We start from the raw sequence: 22,105 nt of genomic DNA on the forward strand, positions 1-22,105 counted from the left end.
TTGAATTCCTTTTAAAGAGCAGTGGGTCCTTTCCTTGAAGGGATTTTCTCTTGAATTCCTTTTAAGAGCAGGTCTGTCGCTAATCAGGAAAGCTTGTTTTAGTCAAGTTTTCTTGACGGCACAAATGACATAGTTACTTATCAGATATTTGGTTGTCTTCATACTCTTTTTACCTGCAACAGGTTGTGTTCATACAAATAAGGGAAGCGTAAATGTTCACTTGATTGTGTTTCACATGACTTCTCTGGATCACAGTCGAGTATTTGATTAAAGATCGGTGTAATCTATCACCTTTTAGACTCTTGTTTTTCATTGTTAATTCATTTTATAGGTTATTTTTTGTTAAAATACGATAACAATATAGGATTATATTTTGTTTAATGATTAGGATTCCGGTCAGGTTTCGGAGTAAGAAATTTAGGTTTAGCATTAGGGTTTTAAAATATCCAACGAACTCAATTTCGTCTCTCCACATCGTGAACGTTTTGCCCAAATATCAGCAGATTGCGCCCTCCTATTTAAGGGTTATTTTTGGTCATTTTGGGCTGAAAATTGGTGTCTACATGGAACAACTTATCGCCGAATTTCAGTGATATCGCCCCCTGGCGAACAGAAACCAGGGGCCGAAACAATACATGCGAGATATCACCGATTTTGTTATTTTTCGCTATTTTTTATATTTGTGAGTGAGTTGTTTTTGGAATTTGAGCCACATACCTAGCTCTTGTTAAACCTCATAATCGCCTAAAAATAGCAAGAAATCGCCAAAATATCTAAAATGGAAACCTAGCCGTTAAACCACATAATCGCCTAAAAATAGCGAGAAATCGCCAAAATATCTAAAAAAACCGAGAGTTTGCTGATATATCAGTCGCATTTGGAGATATTTTGCAATCTTGCATATCACCCTTCTAAGGTCCTTTTTGGTATCAATTTTCATTCTCAATTTTTGGCATTTTTCATTCTTTTGATGTATTTGGCACTTATTGTAAATCTTATTTTTGTTTAAATAATAGAAAATTTTCTTTAATCTATTATGGATTACGAGTGATAAATTAATTTTCTTTAATTATGCGAAAGTCACTTAAATTCCTACATTGTAACGTAAGGGTATAATGGTCAATTTACATTTTTATTTTGAAAATCCTGTCATTTTCCTTCTTTTTTCACTCTCTAACCCTACCGATCCCTTCTCACCGTCATTTCACAATCTCCCACTTTCCCCTTCCTTTGTCTCTTGAGATCGAACCACAACTCGTGCTCTTGTTTCTCCCTTGCATTCCCTCTTCTTCTGATTCTCTTCTTCTATGGTTGATCTACATCTACATTTCAGGGTGAAATATTATCAAATTAGAGCTCTCATTGTTGCAGATCTTAAGCACTTAAGGTTTAAAGTGACCTATGAGCAAATCAAACAAGTTTGGAATGTATGTGCTAAATTCTATGAAAGGAGAAGTCACCTCCTCCATCTGCTTTAATAATCAACCTTTCAGCGGAAGATGCTATTTTGTAACTGAACTCCGGTGGCAAAGATGTTGATGAAACCTGAAATTTACCTAGGTCACGTCGTACCTGATAAGCATATTATTTGGAAGAAAAAGGAAGTATGGACCACTGATGAAGAAAACGGATACAAAGCACTAGCTTCCTACGATGAGGTGAAGCCAATCCATCCTACCTCCGGTTATGGGGAAACCAGAGTTTCAGAAGAAGATGAATGATTAGTTATTGTTGTACACAATGCTGAGTTCATAGAAGCTATGGAGCCATCTCCTCCTGCCTCTATTAACCAAAATACCAGGAAGATTATACTCTGATGGCAACTAGTTCCAAGGAACTATTCTCAATCATGTTCTTCCAATCGATTACCATGTTTTTATCAATCACAACCTTGCATTCTCGTTCGATACTCTATCAGGAGCACCTTCTAATTCAATGTTCTGTTTATTGGAATTCAAGGACCTATTTGAGGTACCATTTGACCTGCAAGCGCAAGACATGTTGTCCAAAAAATCCATTTGCTTAAAATTTCCTCTTTTCTTCCTATCAGAGGGATAGGTTTCTCATAGAAACTGCAAATTGAACTACATACAATTGACAACAAACTAGAAGACAAATTTCTCCTAGAAACTGCAAATGAAGCTGGTGGAATAAAGCCTTGGAAGTATTGAGAGAGACGACCTATCAAGAATTCTATCATGACTCACAGGAAGTCTGCTTCTTCTCTTTCTGGTCTCAATCTTCATAGAACTACCCTTTTTTTTCTTCTCCTAGTAGAAACCTTCATTGAAGTACTTGGCAGCATCAAAGATGCTAAGCTCTGTATCATCATTTTGTCGTTTGAAACGTTCTTCAGCAAGCAACGAATAACATTTTTTGTATGAATTTCTATTATCATTTTCTAATCATTTCATTTTGACATACCAAATTTATTTTTTGTTTTATAACTTATTTTGAACAAAACTTACCAAATTATTTTTCATTTTTGAACTAAAATGGATTCTTATGTTCATTTCTTTTAAATAGGTAAAATAGATAATGAGAATTGATAAAAAAAAAGAGCCTAAGACTCGAGTCATATTGTTTATAATGTTGCCGCAACGCCATGATGAAGGGGCTTATTGTTCCTTTAGATTCCATCATGCTATGAACATTTGGGTCAAACTTGCACACAAGGTAAACAATTTAGTCACCTGCCAATGTAGGGTTGGTAGAGTGGTAAAGACTCATACTTCTTAGTGAACAAATTATGGGTTTGATTCTTGTGGATGGCATATATAATACTTTTATCTCTCATATATATAATTCTCCTACTTCCAAAAGAAAAAAAAAAAGTTCAGTTACCCAATGCAACAAAATGGGTAATTCATGCACACCGTTAGAATGGTTGTCGTAATCGAAAGGCAAGAAGCAAAGGTCTGACTAGATCACAATGGCTTACATGCCTCAAGTAAGCAAAGAAGAGCCAAAGATTGGACTGCATTCTGTCAATGCAGGGTTAGTTGACTGATAAGATTCATACATCTTAGTGGAGAGGTCGTGGATTCAACTTTTACGGATTATATGTGTAATATCCCCACCCCCTATCTATAAAAGCGCCTGAGAATTGATTCTCTAGATGGGAAGAGAACCCTTGTATGGTTTGATGAAGGCGGCAACTAATCTGTGTATATCCACCCCTATCTTTGGATCTTGTATGTGAGGGGATTGCTTATTAGAGTCACAATTGATAATGAATCTGATATCATGTCTGTGTTGGAATGTAAAGCTAATCTAAGTCCTCATCCACCTTAATATAAATTCTATTTCCTTTGCTGCTAAAGAAAAAAAAATACAGTATTGGCTCGGTATACTTATCGATGGGCCATAAGACTAATACATACATCTTGATATGAATCATATTATACCACATATCCATGATTTCAAGAGTACAGAAGATGAACTAGAGATCTGTATTTGTTTACAAACTCGTGGCAGATGGGTAATACCCAAAACAACTATTTATGATACTATGCAATTTGTGCCACTAGATGTGCATACGATATGCACAGGATTAGCCACTTCAATGGGGGATCTTTTTATTTTGGTTGACGGAGAAATTACCAAACGTGTAGCATTCCCTCACGCTTGGCGAATGAGTTTTTCTATTTGTATTTGAGGTAAAAAGGAAAAAGAAAAAAAGAGACTGCCTTCGCCATATGGATAATTAAATAATAATAGTATGGCACTTCAAGTTTGATAGAAACAAAACTTTGTTACCAACTGGGGTTGGTCCAAGTGGTAAGCAACTTGGTTCGCTTAAGCAAGGTTCTCGAAACCTTGTGGATGCAAAAAATCTTCACTGGGAGACTCACCCACGGGTCGAACACCGGATTAGTCAAGGCAAAGCCTTGAAAAACCGGGGTTGACAAATAAAATAAAAAAATTGTTGTTTTTGCCTTGGAAAACCGGGGTTGGCAAATAAAATAAAAAAATTGTTGTTTTTACATAACATGAGAGATTATACACCGAGAGAGTAGTATGAGACAAAGGTAAGCAAATAAAATAAAATAAAAAAATTGTTGTTTTTACATAACATGAGAGATTATACATCGAGAGAGTAGTACGAGACAAAGGTAAGCAAATAAAATAAAATAAAAAAATTGTTGTTTTTACATAACATGAGAGATTATACATCGAGAGAGTAGTATGAGACAAAGGTAATTTCCAATTTGATCATATCTATGGGGGATCCATTTTAGCGTCTTTTTTGGGGAGTAAGCGATTTTCTTCTATAGGACCAAGCCCTTGGTCCCAAGGGGAGTCGAAATCTAATGTCTTACTTGTAGTCGTTTTTTTACCAACCGAGCCACCTCTTGGGGTTAGAAGAAGTAATTTCTCGAGGTTGCTTAGAAAACTCGACTAGCCTCTTTCTTATCTATTAACATGCTGGAAAATAGAAAACTTGAAATTTTCACATTATTTCAGAATTTCATCTACTACCTTTAGCACCACCAAGGAGTTATGGAAACTTGAGTCATCCTTTACTTTTATCAATAGAGGTTTGTGCTCCTCTTACACTCATCCATCCCACATTAGGAGAGGGCCTATTGGTGATTTTATCTCTAATTTTTTTTGTCATGATTCAAAGACGAGTCACCCTCCTTACATGTGTTAGACAAGTGTGAGAGGAGTACGGACCTTTACCCTGACAAATGCAGGATTTCAACTTGGATTTTGGGCATTATGTATGGAGAGTTCTAAATCCTCAATATGGGTTTCATACATGAGAATAGAAACCCCCCTTTTGAAAGGATTACTTTATATTAAGAGGTCAAGACTATTACGTATACTATGGAGAGCGTCAAACTCATCATGCCTTCACTATTAAGTGTTGTCATTACCGAGTGAGCAATCATTTGATAGTAAAATTGAAAATGCGATTCGTATAAGATGGAAGATGTAGATTTGCTTCACACCTGGATGTGACTCCATATCACATCAAACATCGAGATTTATCCCCCGAGCCTCCCCGTGAGTTCGGATCATCTCGGTCATGATTTACAACCACAAACTACAGTGGGACCCACGAGATTAGGTGATGAATTTTATTTTATTATATTTTATTATTTTTTATTTGTGAGCCCGTGACCCGTGGGGGTTGCTGATCAGGAGATTCAGGATTCAATCGCCGATTTGAACAAAACCGATACAAGCGTACGCTCAGGCGCTCAGCAACCCACCCCAACGTGGGTTAAGAGAAACCTTTTGCCATACATGCAATTTGCACAAGACCCAATAAATTCCTCTGTTACTTTGGGGAGAACTGAATCGGACACCATTAGTTTCGAGTTGCAGTGATCTTCCAGAGTTTCAGTTTTAGAAGGAAATTTCGTTGATAACAGAAGGTTGAAGAGATGTGGGAATCAATCTGTTTAACCTTAGTAGCAACCGCTGGTAATAACATCGGCAAAGTGTTGCAGAAGAAAGGCACTGTCATCCTTCCTCCGCTCTCTTTCAAGTTTAAGGTTCTTCTCTTTCTCTCGAATTCTTTTACATTTATTTCCTATCTCTTCGTCTTCTGGCGCAAGAAACGGTGCTTCTTGGTTGTTCTGTTTTATTTTATTAGTTTTCGATTCACGAATTCGGTAATTACTGCTTTGCCTGTGAACTGGATCTCACTTGATATTGGTTTAATCACGTACTTGAGCAGAAACGTATGCAAATAATGCTTGTGGCACCCTTTGGGCCTTCCCTCTTTTACAAGTACAGATTTCTTACCCGATAGGGTATCCAACAACACAAGATTTTGGTTAAATAACGAGAATGAGAAAGGTTGTCATTTGTTGGGTCTTTTGAGAGATTGGAATTGAATAGCTTTTAGATGTTGGAATCTGGGAGGTACCACCTAATTTCATTGAACGTAAGAAACTACATCTAGCTGTCTTTTGTAATTGCATTATTGATCTTCTTTGTACTTGATTGAAACGTCTCATTAGACATTAGTCTTCTTTTCATCTGCGGTGGTTCTTTCTGTTTCTACAACCTCTGCATTATATCAGTTTTGCTTATCCTCTGTACCTTTGGTTAATTCTTAAAATCATGTTCTACGAGCAGGAGTATTCTAATATGCAAGCTATAAAATTCACCCTTCAATTTCTTATTGTCTGTATCAGTCATGGAAGAATTCCAAAAGTTCACCTCATGGTAAATACATAGCTAATAGAAGCTGGCTGGTAATAACTCAAAAAATTACATCCAGAGATTTACAATGCCAGTTTTGGATGGAAATTCTTATTTATGAAAAGTTATACTTTTCAAGATGTACTTGATAAATTAGCTTCTTCTAATGCCAGTTTGCACTATTGTGACTTTGTTGTGGTTTTGGAACTTGAAAACAGCCGTTTCAGTGAAGATAGTGATAAGGCTGCTATGTTCAGCCTTTTCAGTGAAGCTGGTGGTAAGGCTGCTGTGTTCACCTAAACCTTCCAATATTGGAAACTCGTGCTCTGGGATGCACTTAAGTGTACTTGATAAATTGGAAAAATAATTAACTGTCAAAATTGGGAAGCCTTTGTGGGAATGGGTCCTTGGTGTCTAATATGGAATGACTCCATTATGGTTACAAGATTGGATGGACCAATTTCTCGCCCATAATTTCCTTATCTAATAACATAAAGCTGCATGCTTCTGCTTTTAAGTGATATTTATTGGGGTAGATACAAAATATAATTGGAAAGTAGCTGGTAGTGTTTAACATAATAACAACTCCCCAACTACCCAAACATACAGTGAGGACAATAAAGCTCCAATACAATGAATGAGAGTTGCAAAGGTAAATCTTCCTGGGTACCACATAGGTCTCCCAATACCTTTCAGGCTTTCCTAGGTAGCTTATCTGCCATAGAGCTGGCAGATCTAGGTCATAAGGAGAAACACATATATGCTGAGGCAGCCAAATGTGAATATGTCTAATAAGGTTAGATAATCTTCACAGGCTTCTACCATTTCCCCTATTCGAATTGATGGGAGATGGGGAATTTGCTACTGAAGCTCCTAGTGCCAGGTGAAGTCATATTTGGCAAAGCAAGTAGTTGAAGCTCTACCCCTGGTATTGGAAACTAAGGTCCTATAGGCATCTGGATGATCCTTCCTTTTCTCTTTGCTTACGGGTTACCGGAGAGTGTATACTAACAGGCAAGTTATTTTCAATCAAGATGTTGTAAAAACCTTCCCTGGTAGAACTATCAAATCAGTATACAGAGCTATAAGCTCAGCTCTAAGAGAACTCCCATCAGCTGTTGGACCTGCATATGAAAAAGAAAAAAATATCCCATTAGTTATCTCTGTCCACTACTCCAATATCTGAAGGACCAGGATTTCCCAGCAAGCACTGATCAAACTTAAAATTTGACCAGTCATTAGGAGGAAGCACCCATTCATCAAGAATACCATCTGATTAGTTCCTTCACTGCTATCAAATGAACCAATCATGCAAAGATGGCTGTGTATGTCATCCGTCAAGAGCTAGCTGCTGTGCTCAATTAATTGTTTGCATGTGGTATGGTTGTCACCGGCATCCAAAGAATTTCGAATCGCAAACCATAGAACCTTCACATCATCCTTGCACTATTATCTGTGTGGGCATTTGGTGAAACTATACCATTAATTGGCTCCATGAAAATCCCTATCTTCTGTGTTGGAGTCTTTAAGTACAGTTTTCATATTGATTTGTTTTCAAAGAACAGTTCTCAGTATTATCTCAACATCTTAAGTATTGTAAATGCTCACTTAATTATGTCTTTTAGGTGATAAGGGCGTATGCATTCAACAAACCTTGGATCATTGGCTTTCTTATGGATATATTTGGAGCTCTCTTAATGTTGAAAGCATTATCTCAGTCTCCTGTAAGTCTATTAACTATATTCACAATGATTCTGTTACATATCCATTGTCTATTTTGTTAGTCATGTGTATGGATCAAAGTAATTGAATAGATTTGACATGGTAAGTATTCCCATGCTGAACGTAATTTGATTTCTCTTCTAATGTTTTAGTATTCATACTCCCTATTGATCAAGGTGAAACCTTAGTTATAATCCTAAATTTTGGTTTTTGGTTAGTAAACTGAAAATTACTTAGTTGCAATTAGGTCTCTCCTTCTCGTAAATTGTGCAGGGGAATTGGTATGTATGAATTGGCTTAGCCACCTCAAACAATTTCTAGATGATTATATTACATAGACGCTTCAAGTTATTTACACAATAAAGTCTTTATATGCCTAAGATTTCCACCATAATTTCTGTTTCTGGAGGCAAAATCAGAATGCCACCTGAACAAAATTTATTACTTAGGTACAGTGTGTTTCAGGTCAACGTGATTCTGTTTATTGAGCACTCCATGGTTTGGGGATTGAGATTGGGGATCCAATCATTCCTAGACAACTCGGCCCTGACCGGAGATTAACCAGCCAACTCACCAACATGAAACACTATGGATTGGTCAAAGATCATCCCTGAAACTGTGGAGCTTGGCATCATGATTAGGTGTTTGTAATTGCAAGTACCAATTCATGTTGGATGATATCATTAAAACTTTTCCTGAGTAATGTGGTTCATGGTGCAAACATCTAAGAAATTGAAAAATGCTGCGTATTTGCAGTGAAGATGTCATGCACATAAAGATTAAGGGTGTGAAGGAAAATTAGTAATTTTCAGTATTAGGAGTTATGTTCTATGGGGAGATAGTGTCTTTGTTTATTTGAGGGATCTGCGGGAATAGATGGACACCAGATTGTCCATGTCTTCCAGCGAAGGCAATGTGCAATAATGGCTTCTTGAAGTGTTGTTATTCTGTTGGGAACACCAAATTGAGGAGAGAAGGTTGAGTGTGGTTCTCCAACATTTGGAAGGAGATGTGCTGGATTGGGTGTATGATAGATCTTGGTCAAAATTTACTTGGGTGAGTTTCCAAGAAGCCATTAAAATAGATTTTGGTTATAGTAGAGAATCAAAACGAATTTTGAGTTTGCACAATCCTGAAATAGCGATTAGCGTTAATGAAGACAACCATGCTATGCAATCACAGGTAAGAGGAAGCGGATCGACGAAGGCAAAAATTGCGGATGAAGCCGTGATTAATTTCAAACTTGTTCAAGCTTGCGTCGATAATCAAAACAATGGCATGGAAGTTTTATTTGAGTTTTCCACTAAAGAGAGAGAAGAGAAGAAACATAGGAGGGGGCCACTAAGGCTTTTCCGGATAGAAAGTAAGGTGGATTGGGAAGCAAGAACTCTGGCGAAACCACCATGGCTGATAGTGGTAGCAATGGAAGTGGACTCGTCGGCACCGTCGGAGATGAAACAACTTGAATTCTGGCAAAATTCTGGTGCGACATGGGTGCGGTTGCCGAATAAATTCTTTCTTGATTTTCACCTTGAGGGAAAGGTGAGACTGTTGGAGGGGAGTATTGATAGGCCCCTCATATCTCGTGTGTATCTCGCAAGCACAAGAAGAAAGCTGGATTTGGTAAACAACATCTAGGGAAAGCAATCAGATATGAGCATGAGAAGGAGGTTGTTAAATAGAGAAAGCAATCAGATCTGGTCATGAGAAGGAGGTTGCTGAATAGAGAATACTTTGCAGAATATTGCAGAATATTACATAATATTTATTATTGAATAAGAGGGATTTGGGGACAGGCAGAATATTGTGAATGATTTGCAGAATATTTACTACTGAATGAGAGAGATTTGGGGGAGATTTGAGTTGATTAGGGGTTATAAATAGGGGTAAGATGTGAGTAATAGTTAAGGATTATTTATGTGAGTGTTTGGGCAGCCGTAGGCTGAGGGGCAGCAATGTGTTGTGGGGTGACTGGCACCATTGTAACCAGTTTATCATTGTTCATCGTTATGCTATCAATTAAATAATATCAATTTTGCATTTTATTCGTGGGTTCTTATCACTAATTAAACCCTATTCTTCATGAAATTATTGTTGTCCAGCTCACTTCTAACGGTGTTAAGTGGCTGTTAAGATTGAATATGCAATATCTATTTTTCCCTTCATTAAAGTTAAGCAATCAGAAGATGATATTACTCTCATTTTAAAAAAACATAATAAATACCAGTTTTACCCTAATTTTCAAACTTCACTCATTCACGGGAAGAGAAAAGGAAAAAAGGCCTCGTTATCTTCCACAAGAGCTGTCTGGATCGTTGGATGGATCATGATCAGAAAACGCGCACACTCTGTAGAACACCATTCATTTCTGACGAGTTGCAGGAAGTGTTCAATAAATGCCTCTGTTTTGCTTCTGTTATCCCTGATTTCTACAGTGAGTACTCTTCAGTTCCAGGGTTTTAGCTTTTCAATCTGAAGAACGAAGGCAGTGTTGGGACTGGAGAAACTCAAAAACTGTACATAAAAGGGGCCAAAATCTGACACTTCGGAAAAAGGATTTCGTTTAGTGATTAGAAAAATTGTTCTTTAATCCATTTCATTGTGACTTAAGTAGAGTGGATCAAAAGGGTTAGTTTCTCAGGTTTGGCCGGGATTCGGCGCTGTTTCTTTTATTTGGATAGCAGATCCTTCATCCCTGGAAATGCCAGGGATTGGTGAACAAAGGAAGTACAGAGGCTCATATCAGATTGATCGATTAAGATGTTCGAAATTTCTCTGGATTACAGTAACATTGTGATTTGGGAAGTCATTTAGTGATATGAAAATTTGTTCTTTAATCCATTTCATTGTCTCTTCGCTAGAGTAGATGAAAAGGGTTAGTTTCTCAGTTTTGGCCAGAATTTGGCAGTGTTTCTTTTAATTTGGATAGCAGGTTCTTCATCCCTGGAAATGCCAGGGATTGGTGACCAGAAGAAATACAGAAGCTCATATAAGATTGGTCGATTGAGTAAGAATTTCGAAATTTCTCTGGATTACAGTAATGTTGTGATTTGGGGAAGTCGTTTTAGAGGTTTGATTAGATCTTTCTTCTACAAGCTTGGTAAGATCATTTTCTTCTAGTCTTGATCGCTTTTGGCCCTTCCATTTCTTGGTTCTCTGCAGTTGGCTTCTGACCTGAAATTAAAGCGACATGTTTCAGACTTTCAGTCCTTTGTTTTCATCCTCTTAAATCTTTTGGAAGATCTACTTCAATTCTAATGTTGGAAGTTACATCTGATCCATCTGGAGTAGACAAACTTCAGAGCTCTAAGCCTCTAATGGTTAATACTACTTTTGATCATCAAGAACAGAGACAAGGCAGAGAAGTAATTATGGTTTCTCTCTCATTCTTCAATGCTCACACACAAATGACAATACTGATCTCTCAAGGAGGAGCCCCTTGTTCCAGGGACTGATTGACAATCTACCTTCAAAAGCAAAAGCAAAACGGAGAAGCAAACAGAACAGCAGAAATGCAGAGCCCAGAGAGTGAGGGTGGGATTTACCAAAAATAAGAGAGGTTTTTTTTTTTTTTTTTTTTTTGGGGGGGGGGGGGGGGGAGGAGGTTTGAACCAAGAAATGCAAGAAATGCATGGATATGAGGAAGAGATGGTGAAGCAAAATGCCTTCAGTGAATTGACCTGATCGAAGGCATTTGGAGGTTATGTTAAACTTTATAAGGGGAACGGTCCCAAGAAGACTTTGGTCAATGAGTCCGGTTACAGCTTGACAACAGAGAGAGAGATGCGCACACGGAGAGAAAAGAACAGCTCAAAACATCTCCAAGCGTGAATCGTTGACAGGAAGAGGAGACGACCCTGTTTTCAGGGAGAAAAATAAGGGATTTAAGGTAGTAATAGAGCTATAGTACAAATGGGTAAAAGGTTCCATCAATTGTGAACAGAATTTCTAATTTGATGATAGGCCTCGGGAGCTCTCCTTTATTAACAACTTCTTCTATGATACAAATCAGATGTGAAAGAAACCGTGAACAATGAATTTGATGATCAAATTGAAGTACAGTCTGATCAAGGTTGTGGTTGAAGAATCGATCAATGGTCTGATTTCAGTTTTTCAGTCCCATGATCAGATTTGTAGTGGAGAGATGTCTCTTGCTGATGACCTTCAACAGTTCGTGACAATTGACCCTTAGATATGCTGTCAGTAAGTGTGGATTCCAATCGAATTGTGTTGATAATCTCATTTTACAAAATTGGTGGGCTAGTTATTGCATATATGCTTCCTTGGACCAACTCAGACCCAACTGGCTGTCCCAATCAAGATGAAACAGGTCCAGTTTGAGTCATGGGTCCGGTAGAATTCCTAGAAGTCTTCTTTGGGGAAATAATGTCTTTGTTTATTTTATTATTTTATTTAGTTCAAAATTTATCTGTCGAACTTGTTTGATTCCATATTCTTTTAGTTTACTTATTGGAATTAGTAGCCTAGTTAGTGAGTACTCTTATTTTACTTGTCTTCTATTTTTTCTTCTATATGATATAATCCCCCATTTTTAAAAGTAGATTGGAAATATGAATTGAATTTGCATTTGTAAAGAACCTGCATGGCTGTGTCTGTGTCTGTGTCTTCTTCCTCCCCATTCTTATGCGTTCTTTTCTTACTTTGCAAGTTGCAACTCCTAATTTCTTCCAGGTTCCCCTTCTCTTAACCAGTCTGCCAGGTCAATTAATAAGTTGCGCTGTTGCAATGTGTTTGGTTGCAAGTTCAAACTTGGAAATAGCCTCTTGTAAAGCAGGAGATAAGGCTATCTACAGTTGCCCTTCCCTGACCCCTGCTTTAGTGGTAGCCTCATGCAGGTGGCTGACTTGGGTGAGAGGAAAGTAAATTAGTTGTATGATGTCAATAAAAATATTATTGAGTAACCAGTTTGTGAAATGGAGTGGAGTGTGGAGTTTAGAGTGCCAACATTTTGGAGAATTTGAAATGCTGCATTCATCTTGGGAGTGCATATATTTGGCAAGAGATAGCTGTTTGAGTGTGTAGTCCCTGCACTAGTACAATGACCAATGAGAGTGCGTGTAGGACATCAACTGGGATATTTGATTTTAGGGAGAGTGTAGCAGTAAATTCACCCTCTCCCATGTCAAGCTAGGGGTGTCAATTAATTCTGGGCTATTGGTCCCGTTCCTTGGTTCTAGTAACATGACATGAAGATCAGATCTGGACCATAAGTTTACCAGCTCCAAATCTAAGATCCGGAACCGTTAAAAAGGGGTCCCGGTGCCTTAGCAGTTCCAATTTATCTGAGAATATACATTTCCAAAGCTTTCCAGACAATTTTTTTGAGCATTCCAATTCTTGCAAGTTGCTATAAAATGAGGTTTGGGGTCTTAGTTTTCACTGTGAGACTAATGAAACCCCACATATTGCTCTTGATCACTCTCTCTCTCCTTTTCTGGTAAAAGACATCTTCTTTGGATTAATCGAGACTGAAGAGTAGTTAAAATAGCTATCTATATTTAAGAAAGATTGCAAATTTCCTTGAATTTATGTATATACCAACCGGTTATGCTGGTTCCAATCACTAGGACCAGATCCTTCCCAGTAAGCTATTGGGTGGACCCTTTCTGGTTTAGTGGGACAGTTCCCATCCCATTACTGGTTCTGGTCAAAAATTGACACCACTAGTTAAAGTGCAGGGTCCATGCCACCAGGCTGTGTTATTTTTTCTCATATTTTATATCCATAAAGATTGAGGGTGTAAATTAACATTAATAATTTGAGCAAAAAATATATAAGCACCCCTTGAGTTTGCAATCAATTACAAATGCACCCCTACTGTTTAAGGACTGGGTTAAGTGATGATGTCATCACTAAACAAGATATGCAATACCAAATTTACCCTTTCTTATCTAGGTATTTTCTCATAATACCAATTTTACCCTTTTATCTCTTTTAGTATATTTCTCTTAAAAAATTTAAATGAACCATGAACTGTCAGTGAAAGCTCTGGGTTAAAAGTGAGGGTTTTCCGATCTTCTCCTCTTCGGGACAAAAGTAATCTCATCCATCTCCATCTATGACAACCATTGGAATTCTAACACAGTTTCTTTCTCCTCATCTTAGGTTAGGAAGATGAAGAGGCAAAGGTTGCCTGTTCTGATGGATGTATACTGCACAAAGCAATTTTTCTGTCACTTAGTAGGCAATTCCCTACAAGGAACAAGTGAATAAAAAGAATATGGAATCACCAAACATTGTCTAACAAAAACCAGTCAAAAACCCAAAACTGAAATTCAACCATCTCAATGGCTAGTCAGCCACCAGTAACAAGCATGTTTTGTCTCAGCAAAAATGGAGCTGAGAAATTATAATAAACCGATATGTGCAAAAGAAAGTAACCACACTACTTCTATGGATGATGGTTGAGGGCTACCTGAGAATTGAATGGAAGCAACATGATTCACAACTGGTTGAGGGTTAGCTGAGAAATGAACGGAGATCCTGAAATACATCCCACTCGCTTTCCATTTACCATGGAGATTTAAACTCTTTCTTGCTCCTGAGAACCCATGGTTTTAGTTCGGTTTTGCAATTATGGATAATGCCATAAACAATTTGACCGATGAAAATTTTCTTCTTCCTCTGCCGTCGTAATCATCGGAGAAGATCGGAGATCAACGGGAAAGTGGATGCGATTTGATTGGGATTTTTTTCAAATTAGGTTCTAAATGGGTTGGTAAGGATAGTTAGGTCATTTCAATTAATATTAAGCTGGATAAGTAATGTTATTATGGTCTTTTCAATTTCAAAGTTGGCAGTGAACTTTCAGGCGTGCATTTGTAATTGAATTTCTTTTCCAGGGGTAGTAGATGTAATTGATAGCAAACTCGGGTAGTTATGCTACAGGTTGCTGACGTTGAGTGAGAGGAATGTAATGAATGGATTAGGGAAATCAATACAGTCCCAAATTCGTTTTAAGATTAGTAAACCAACTTGTAGCATATATAAAAGATCAACTTGTAGCATATATAAAAGATGATCAAGAAGGTTCTTGTGTTACATACCCCTTCAAGACCTGTTTAGCTCCATTCTTCATGTTGAGGAAACAGGCTACTGCTGGTTTTAAATTTTGGGAATGGATTTCCATTATGGTTTCTTCCAAAGCAGAGAAATCATCTTTTTTCTTCAACTGTGGGTTTGCTAGATTAGTGGATCTGGTTGCTAATGTACATTTTTTCTTTTTATTGATCCTTTCTTTTTTTCCTTTTTTTTTTTTTTTTGGGGGGGGGGGGGAGAGGGGCTTTTGGGAGGTTGAAACATTCTTCCAGGATTAGCTAGACACTGTTCAGGAATAATTATTACCTATGAGCTAAAACCTCCTATCTACCCAACTCGGCAAGGGGGGGGGTGCAGGGTGTATGTTTTTAGTCTCAATCTTTTGTTTTTTTCTTTCTATGCTGAAAAAGGATTGTACCGTATCTAATTAATTTGTGGAATGTATGAATGCTTAACTCCAGTTTGCCATCAATATTGGTGGTTTTCTATACAACTCTGCAAATTTAATTCATATACTTGGGGTTTCACAACCTTGGAATGTTCCAGACCTAAGTTGACATTATGGTTGATTACACATGTTTTTGCATCTTCTTAACCTCTTCCCCTGGACTTATGACAGGTATCAGTAATTCAACCAGTTTCTGGCTGTGGACTTGCTATACTATGCATCTTTTCCCATTTTTATCTGAAGGAGGTCTTGAATTTTATTGACTGGGTGGGGATTGCTTTGACCGGTGTTGGCACAATAGGTAATGTAAGTCGGTTTTGATTTATTTAGTTCAGTCTATTCCTAAATCCATGCTCTTATTACCTACTTAAGAAAGTCCTATCATCAGATGTTTGTTCCAAATCAAATCATATAGTAATTTACTGATTTGTTTATTGAATGTTTTTACAAAAGAATGATCAGTTGTCTTTATTTTTTCTATGTACTACTTTTATGCTATTTTCTAGAGTTTTTGACACAATTCAACTTCTCTATTTAACATTTTTAGTTGATAAAACCAGTTTTTGCTACCTTCCGTTTCTTTGATGTATGGAATCATATATTTGTAGTTATTCTCCTTTTCATCCACGACAACTATATCTTGTCCAGTTTTTTTAGTTCTATGTTTGTGGTGAAAAAGGGGAAATGGAAAGAAGCTACAGGTATGTAATGCTAGCATCTTTTTGCAGGAGTGGGTGCTGGAGGGGACGAGCAAGAGTCTTCAGCCATATCTATTCTTCATCTACCTTTGATGGTTTTCATTGTTGCGGTCTTGATTGTAGGTATCTTATCCTGCATTACATGTGATCATTGTAATATTTATTTGATGTTCTTCTTGTTATTTCTTTTGAAGAAACTCTCTTTTTTTCCGTTATATAATTATGGACAAAATTATATTCTCGCAGTAGCTACTCTACACAAGGTAGACTATATTTCCACCACTAGCAATGTACTTCAAACAAGAATACAATTGGCCCATATCTAAACTTTTAAAGCAAAAGTGCAATGGGTGCAGAAATATTTCATGCATCTGGCAATGGAGACCTTTATAGGAAATGTTCATCAAATGAATGTTGGAAGAGAGCTTCCATCACTCTCCTACTTTTTTTTGAAGAGTAATTTTCACTTGGACCCCTTGAGGTTTGACCTTTGCATTTTCCTCCCCTGTGGTATCCAAAAAAGACCAACTAAAGATACACCGTTAATGACCAAACAGATTCCGTTAGTTTAGCCATTATGATGACCAAAATGTCCTTATGCACTTTCGATTTCCTTTCTTCAACTTATCAAAGTAAATATTACCCAAAAAAGGCATAGTTGTCACTATAGTATCTTGATAATGTAAGTCATTATGCAATAATTAAGACAAGTATTGAAAGATTATTTCCTTTCTAAATATTGAACATATTGAAAAGAAATAATCTTTCAATGGTAGTCTTAGACTCTTAGTAACTATCCTTCTTTAAAACTCTGATCTGAAGGAAGAATTTTCTGAAATCCATGATATTTTAATGTAAACGAATGAAGAAGGAAATATTTCCTTATGGAAATACATTTTATTAAAATATTTCTTTCTTGCAAGAGTATTTCTTTTCAATGTTTCCTTTATGATTAGTTAAACTAATTAATGCATCCAAAATGCAATAATTAAGACAAATATTGAAAGATTTTTTCTTTTTAATTTGTTTTGGTCATAAAAATGACTAAACTAATGGAAACATTAGTCATTAACATGTGTCCTTAGTTGGTCTTTTTTGGATACCACAGTGGAGGCAAATGCAAAATGTCATTTTTTTTTATTAAAAATAACTTGGGTCAAACCTCAAGGGGGTCCAAATGAAAATTACCCTTTTTCTAAAAATTCAATTGTTAGTGTTTTTTAACCCCCTGTTTTGGGGTAATCCACAGGAATTAAGACTTGCTAGTATTAGTAACTGTGGATGTGTTTGTTTAACGTCTGGTTGAACCCTTGGATATGTAGGTCCTTCTTAATGGATGGCTCCACTTCTACAAACGTCAACGAAGAAAACAGGAGTTGGTAACTTTTCTTGCCATTAGGTTTACAGCATGAGAATAATTAGCTCTATGTTAAGATATAATAATATAATATTTTATGCAGTCTTAATACTCTGTTGTTCCCTTAATGTGACAATTTGCCTATTCCTGTATGCAGATGCATTCTGAAGTTGTTGAGGAAATTATATTTGGGACAGAATCAGGCATCTTTTTTGGGTGTGGCAACATTTTCCCTTGTGCCCTTGCTTTATTTAGATGGTTCACACTTTTCCAGATTTCAGTTCTCTTTTTTCTTAATGCATTAATCAGGAACACAAAGCCTTTTAGAGCTGAACAAATTAAAGCTATTGAAAAGAGATATTTACAAATTGACCTTGAAACCCAGTGGCATTTCATTAGTGATGAGAACATTTGGTGAAATGTTTTGGTTAATTTAAACTAAAAAGAAAAATAAGGTAGCTTTAGTTTAAACTGGTAAAGAAATATTATGGTGTAAACACACATTGGTTAAAGTAGATATTTAGTGGTTGGAGATTGGGAAGCCCTTGTAATGGTCCAAATGTAGTTGAACATATTGGGCCAGCCCAGACACCAGTTGAAATTAAGATTTGCTGGAATTATAGGAAATTTACAAAATTGATTGAAATCAAAGAAAATGAAATGAAAAGCTAGGGATGCAGATGTTCTATTTGTCAGGGGGAGCAGATGCATATGTTTTATGGAACCAAAATTTACAAATAAGGTTTGGTCTAGTAACTCTTGGTGAGAGAACTGAGCATCTTTAGATGTAGTGTATCTGCTTTTTCTAACTTATAAGCTAGATCTAGATTCAACGACAACAATAACAGCAACAGCAAGCTGTTTCCCAACTACGTGGGGTCAGCTACATGGTCCTTGCTTCCAATCAGCTCTATTTGAGGCCTTACTATATACAAGGCCTAAGCTATGCATATCCTTTATCACCACTATTCATAAGGGTATCTTATGTCCGCCCCTAATTCTTCTAAAACCTTCAATCTGGATTAAAACACTTCCCCGCTAATGGGCATTTAAAGGCCTTCGGTGAATGTGGTCGTGCCACCTCAATCGACTTTCTTATAACTTACAATTTATTGGAGCCATGGTTGTCAAACCATCCGCCTAGGAGTCTAAGCAACGCCTTATCACCTTGCTTGGTGTCGCCTTGACAACCATGATCGGAGCTACTTCCAATCTAGCTTATTATGATCATCCTTATCTTATCCATCTTAGTTTTGCCATTAATCCATCTTAGCATCCTCATTAGTACTACATTGAGTTTATCCATATGATGTTTCTTAACAACCCAACATTCTGCACCAAACAACGTAGTTGGTCATATGATGGTATTATAGAATTTCTTATTGAACTTTAAAGGAACACATTAATCACGCAAGATCCCGGACACACCTCTCCACTTCTTCCGCTCTATTTTAATTTTTTGTGAAACATTATCTTCTATATCACCTCTTTTATTTATGATTGAGCCAAGGTACTTGATGGCTTTGTGGAATTTCCTTCTCATTAAGTCTCACCACATCATCATCCGTCTGATTACAACCAAAGTTATACAATGGATATGCTAGATGTAGATTAACTAGGAAAAAACAAAGGAGGAGAGAGTTTCTCCCATTCTGGTTCCTGTGGTTTCAACTTAGCTGAAAACTACTAAGTATTGTTAAAATATAAGGAACAAATGGAAGATAATGAAAATCCGGTTGGTAAATCCTTTTTGGGGCTTTTGTTCATATCTGTTCCATTTATTGCTGTTCCCTGTCTACTTTCCTTCATCTCTTCAAACTTCTTCATTTCCACCTGGGAGACCCTTGGCAGACTCCATTTTTTCTGAAATTATAGTGATTCTCATATGATAGACATCTTTTCTTCTTTGAAAAGAAAATATTGGAGAGAATTCTATGGGATTTTTCTGAAAGATGGGGCCTCAGCCACTCATAACTTCAATTATCAAACTCCTAGACAAGGGACTGCTGCATAAGTAGAAGTAAAACCACTTTTTCCATATCTCCCTCTCAGATATTAAAGATGAATTCTGACATGAAATCAACCATGTGCAGTTATTTTCTTGTTCAAACTTGCATACTTTCTTGTTGAGGTGCATGATTTATATTTCCTACTGATACTATGGCTTGCTTAAATTTTACTGCAGGGTGGCATCTGTAATTTCCAAGATGGGATTTGTATTTCTAGAGCAGGGTTTCTCCCAGTTATTGGTTCCCATATGCATCTCTATCAGTATATGCTGCAGTGGTACAGGATTTGTTTTCCAGGTACTCATCATCTGCTAAAAGTGACAAGCCAGTAGGCAGCAACCACTCCTTTAGTATGCTTGAATTTTGAGGTTTTATTGACCCAATAACTCGTTGACAAAAAGTCAGAACTAGGATAGAGGTCAATGTCACAGTCAACAGCTTAACAATGTTGGCTTAATGGATGCTTTTTGGAGTATTGCAGCTGGCCCTAGTTATACAGGAGTTTCTCTGCCAAGGTTTTAAATATTGGGATGGCTTGGGTAGATGGACTGCTCTGTCCTGAGATCAGCTGATATTGAGCCACCAAATACCACGAGTATTAGCCAAAGATTGCCAGCCTTACCAACTGATCCTATTGCTAACTTTAAATCATATATATATATATATATAGAAAGAGAGAGAGAGAGAGATGGATGTCTTGTTTTCATTGGTTGCTCAGTCTCACTTCAATTGTGGACTTACACATCCTTATGTAAACAGACTCGAGGTTTAAAACATGGAAGAGCGATTGTTGTGTCTACATGTGCTGCTGTGTCATCAATTTTGACTGGTGTTCTTGCTGGCATGCTTGCTCTGGGTGAACATTTGCCTTCCACACCAACTGCTCGTCTTTCACTCTTATCTGGATGGTACCTTACTTCTTACTTTCTGTATGCTTGCTTCTAATGTATACATATGTTAGATTCACCTTGTTAAGAAATTCTTCCCTCACCACACTTTTTTCTAGCATGACTTGCATGTGTTTATTCTACTGCAGGCTACTTATTATTGTTGGTGTTGTTCTTCTTGTGAGCTCAACTCGGGTGGTGCGGTATCTTCCTCGATCACTGCGGCGTCCTTCACGCAGCAATCTTGAGAGAAGTTACAGCCGAGCTACCGAATCAAGTCCAAGTTCGGTGGTACAAGCAACCACATTGCATCATTTGTTAACATCTCCATTGAAAGAAAAGGCCTAAAATAAAGTTGATAAAAGAAGCATCGATCTGGTTCGTTTTGTCTGTTATTACATGAGTGGACATATTTGATCTGTGAATAGAAGTCCACCAATACAGCAGGTTGGATTCATGTAGCTTTTAAAATCATTCCTTCATTGAAACATCATTTTAATGCATGCTATCACTAGCTCTTTGCTGCAATTGAATTCCATTTCTTATTTTTGGAACCTGGTTTTTACCTCTTCTAGAAGTAAACAGTCACGTGGATAATTGCTTATTGCTCATCTCAGATATAGTCATTCTGCAGCAAAGATCGATCTTAGTTTCTTTTTCTGAGCCTCTTGGGTTGAAACAGAGGATAGAAACTTGGGAATATAACCTTCGTAAGCCATGGAAATAAGAAGTTCCATAAATGATAGATCGCGAAGCTCTGAGATTTTGGACAAATTGGATGTCTTCCATAGTTTACCAGTGTTGAGTTGCTTCTGAAGAATCACACTATATCCCCCTAATATTAGTCTGTTAAGTGCTTTAGGTGGTTTAAGATATACTAATGGGTCGGAATTAGGTAAGGACAGATAAGAGCAGAAATACCTCAAGAGGCATCAGTGCTGCTGGAATGGCCCTGCATGTATACAATATTGAACAAAAACAACATTTTTATATATCAACTAGAACAGAAATCAATGGAATAATGGCAACCAACGTCATCCAACCCACCCCCACCTAAAGAAACAAAAGATAATCTTGATCCCTAGATCTGATCTCTACTTACCCAGGAACAAGACAATCTCCATTATAAACTCTTTGAGAAATCAAACCCATCAACCCAACACTGCCTCCGTATACTAATTCATTCAGTCTGAACCAAAATGAAATCATATTTCAGTTTTAAGGGTTTCTAAACTCCAAAAACAATCAGATCTGATCAGTTTTAGACGATTCAATCGATCGGGTCTTTATCTTTTACACCCTAATTCAATGACTTGAGCAATCATAAATGAAGTCCATTTTGCTTTAGTGCGGCAATTTGGCTACATTCTGCTAATCAAGAGTTGCACTTGAAATGGCTGAACTTGTATGATCTTTCAAAAGTAAGGTGAACGTTATGCATCTTGGTTTGATGGATGACTTTGATGCTAGAATTCTAGTTTTATAGCAAGACATGTAGAGTTGTATTCCTTGTCTTGGCCTCTTAGGTGAAAACATTTAATTTAATCTTTTAAAAAGTGTGAAATTTTATATCTGACAATAAGTTTTGTCTTTTTTTTTTTTAACAATTTCAAATGTAAATCTAAGTGCATTGATGATCTATTCATAAAATTTATTGGAAACCCAGTATTTTCGGAATGTTGAAACCATGGTTGATTTCCTCTTTTTTTTTGGTAGGAACCATGGTTGATTTCCGATCTTCTTTTGAGTCTCTGTTTTTGTTT

The 22,105-nt window shown here is 37.0% G+C and overlaps 1 protein-coding gene across 1 annotated transcript; it reads left to right on the forward strand.

The window, feature by feature from the left end:
• Positions 1-5,168: 5,168 nt before the first annotated feature.
• LOC149021575 (putative magnesium transporter NIPA9) lies at positions 5,169-21,617 on the forward strand. Its single transcript, XM_089149807.1, has 9 exons — positions 5,169-5,507; positions 7,788-7,886; positions 15,563-15,692; positions 16,120-16,208; positions 17,412-17,468; positions 17,604-17,662; positions 19,632-19,752; positions 20,215-20,363; positions 20,492-21,617. The coding sequence occupies exons 1-9, from the start codon at positions 5,397-5,399 to the stop codon at positions 20,688-20,690; spliced, it is 1,014 nt and encodes a 337-aa protein (XP_089005933.1). The 5' UTR covers positions 5,169-5,396; the 3' UTR covers positions 20,691-21,617.
• Positions 21,618-22,105: the final 488 nt, after the last annotated feature.

Source organism: Hakea prostrata, chromosome 3 (assembly GCF_041222555.1).
Source record: "Hakea prostrata isolate BN-2017 chromosome 3, UWA_Hpros_2, whole genome shotgun sequence".
In the NCBI taxonomy this organism is placed as follows: Eukaryota; Viridiplantae; Streptophyta; class Magnoliopsida; order Proteales; family Proteaceae; genus Hakea; species Hakea prostrata.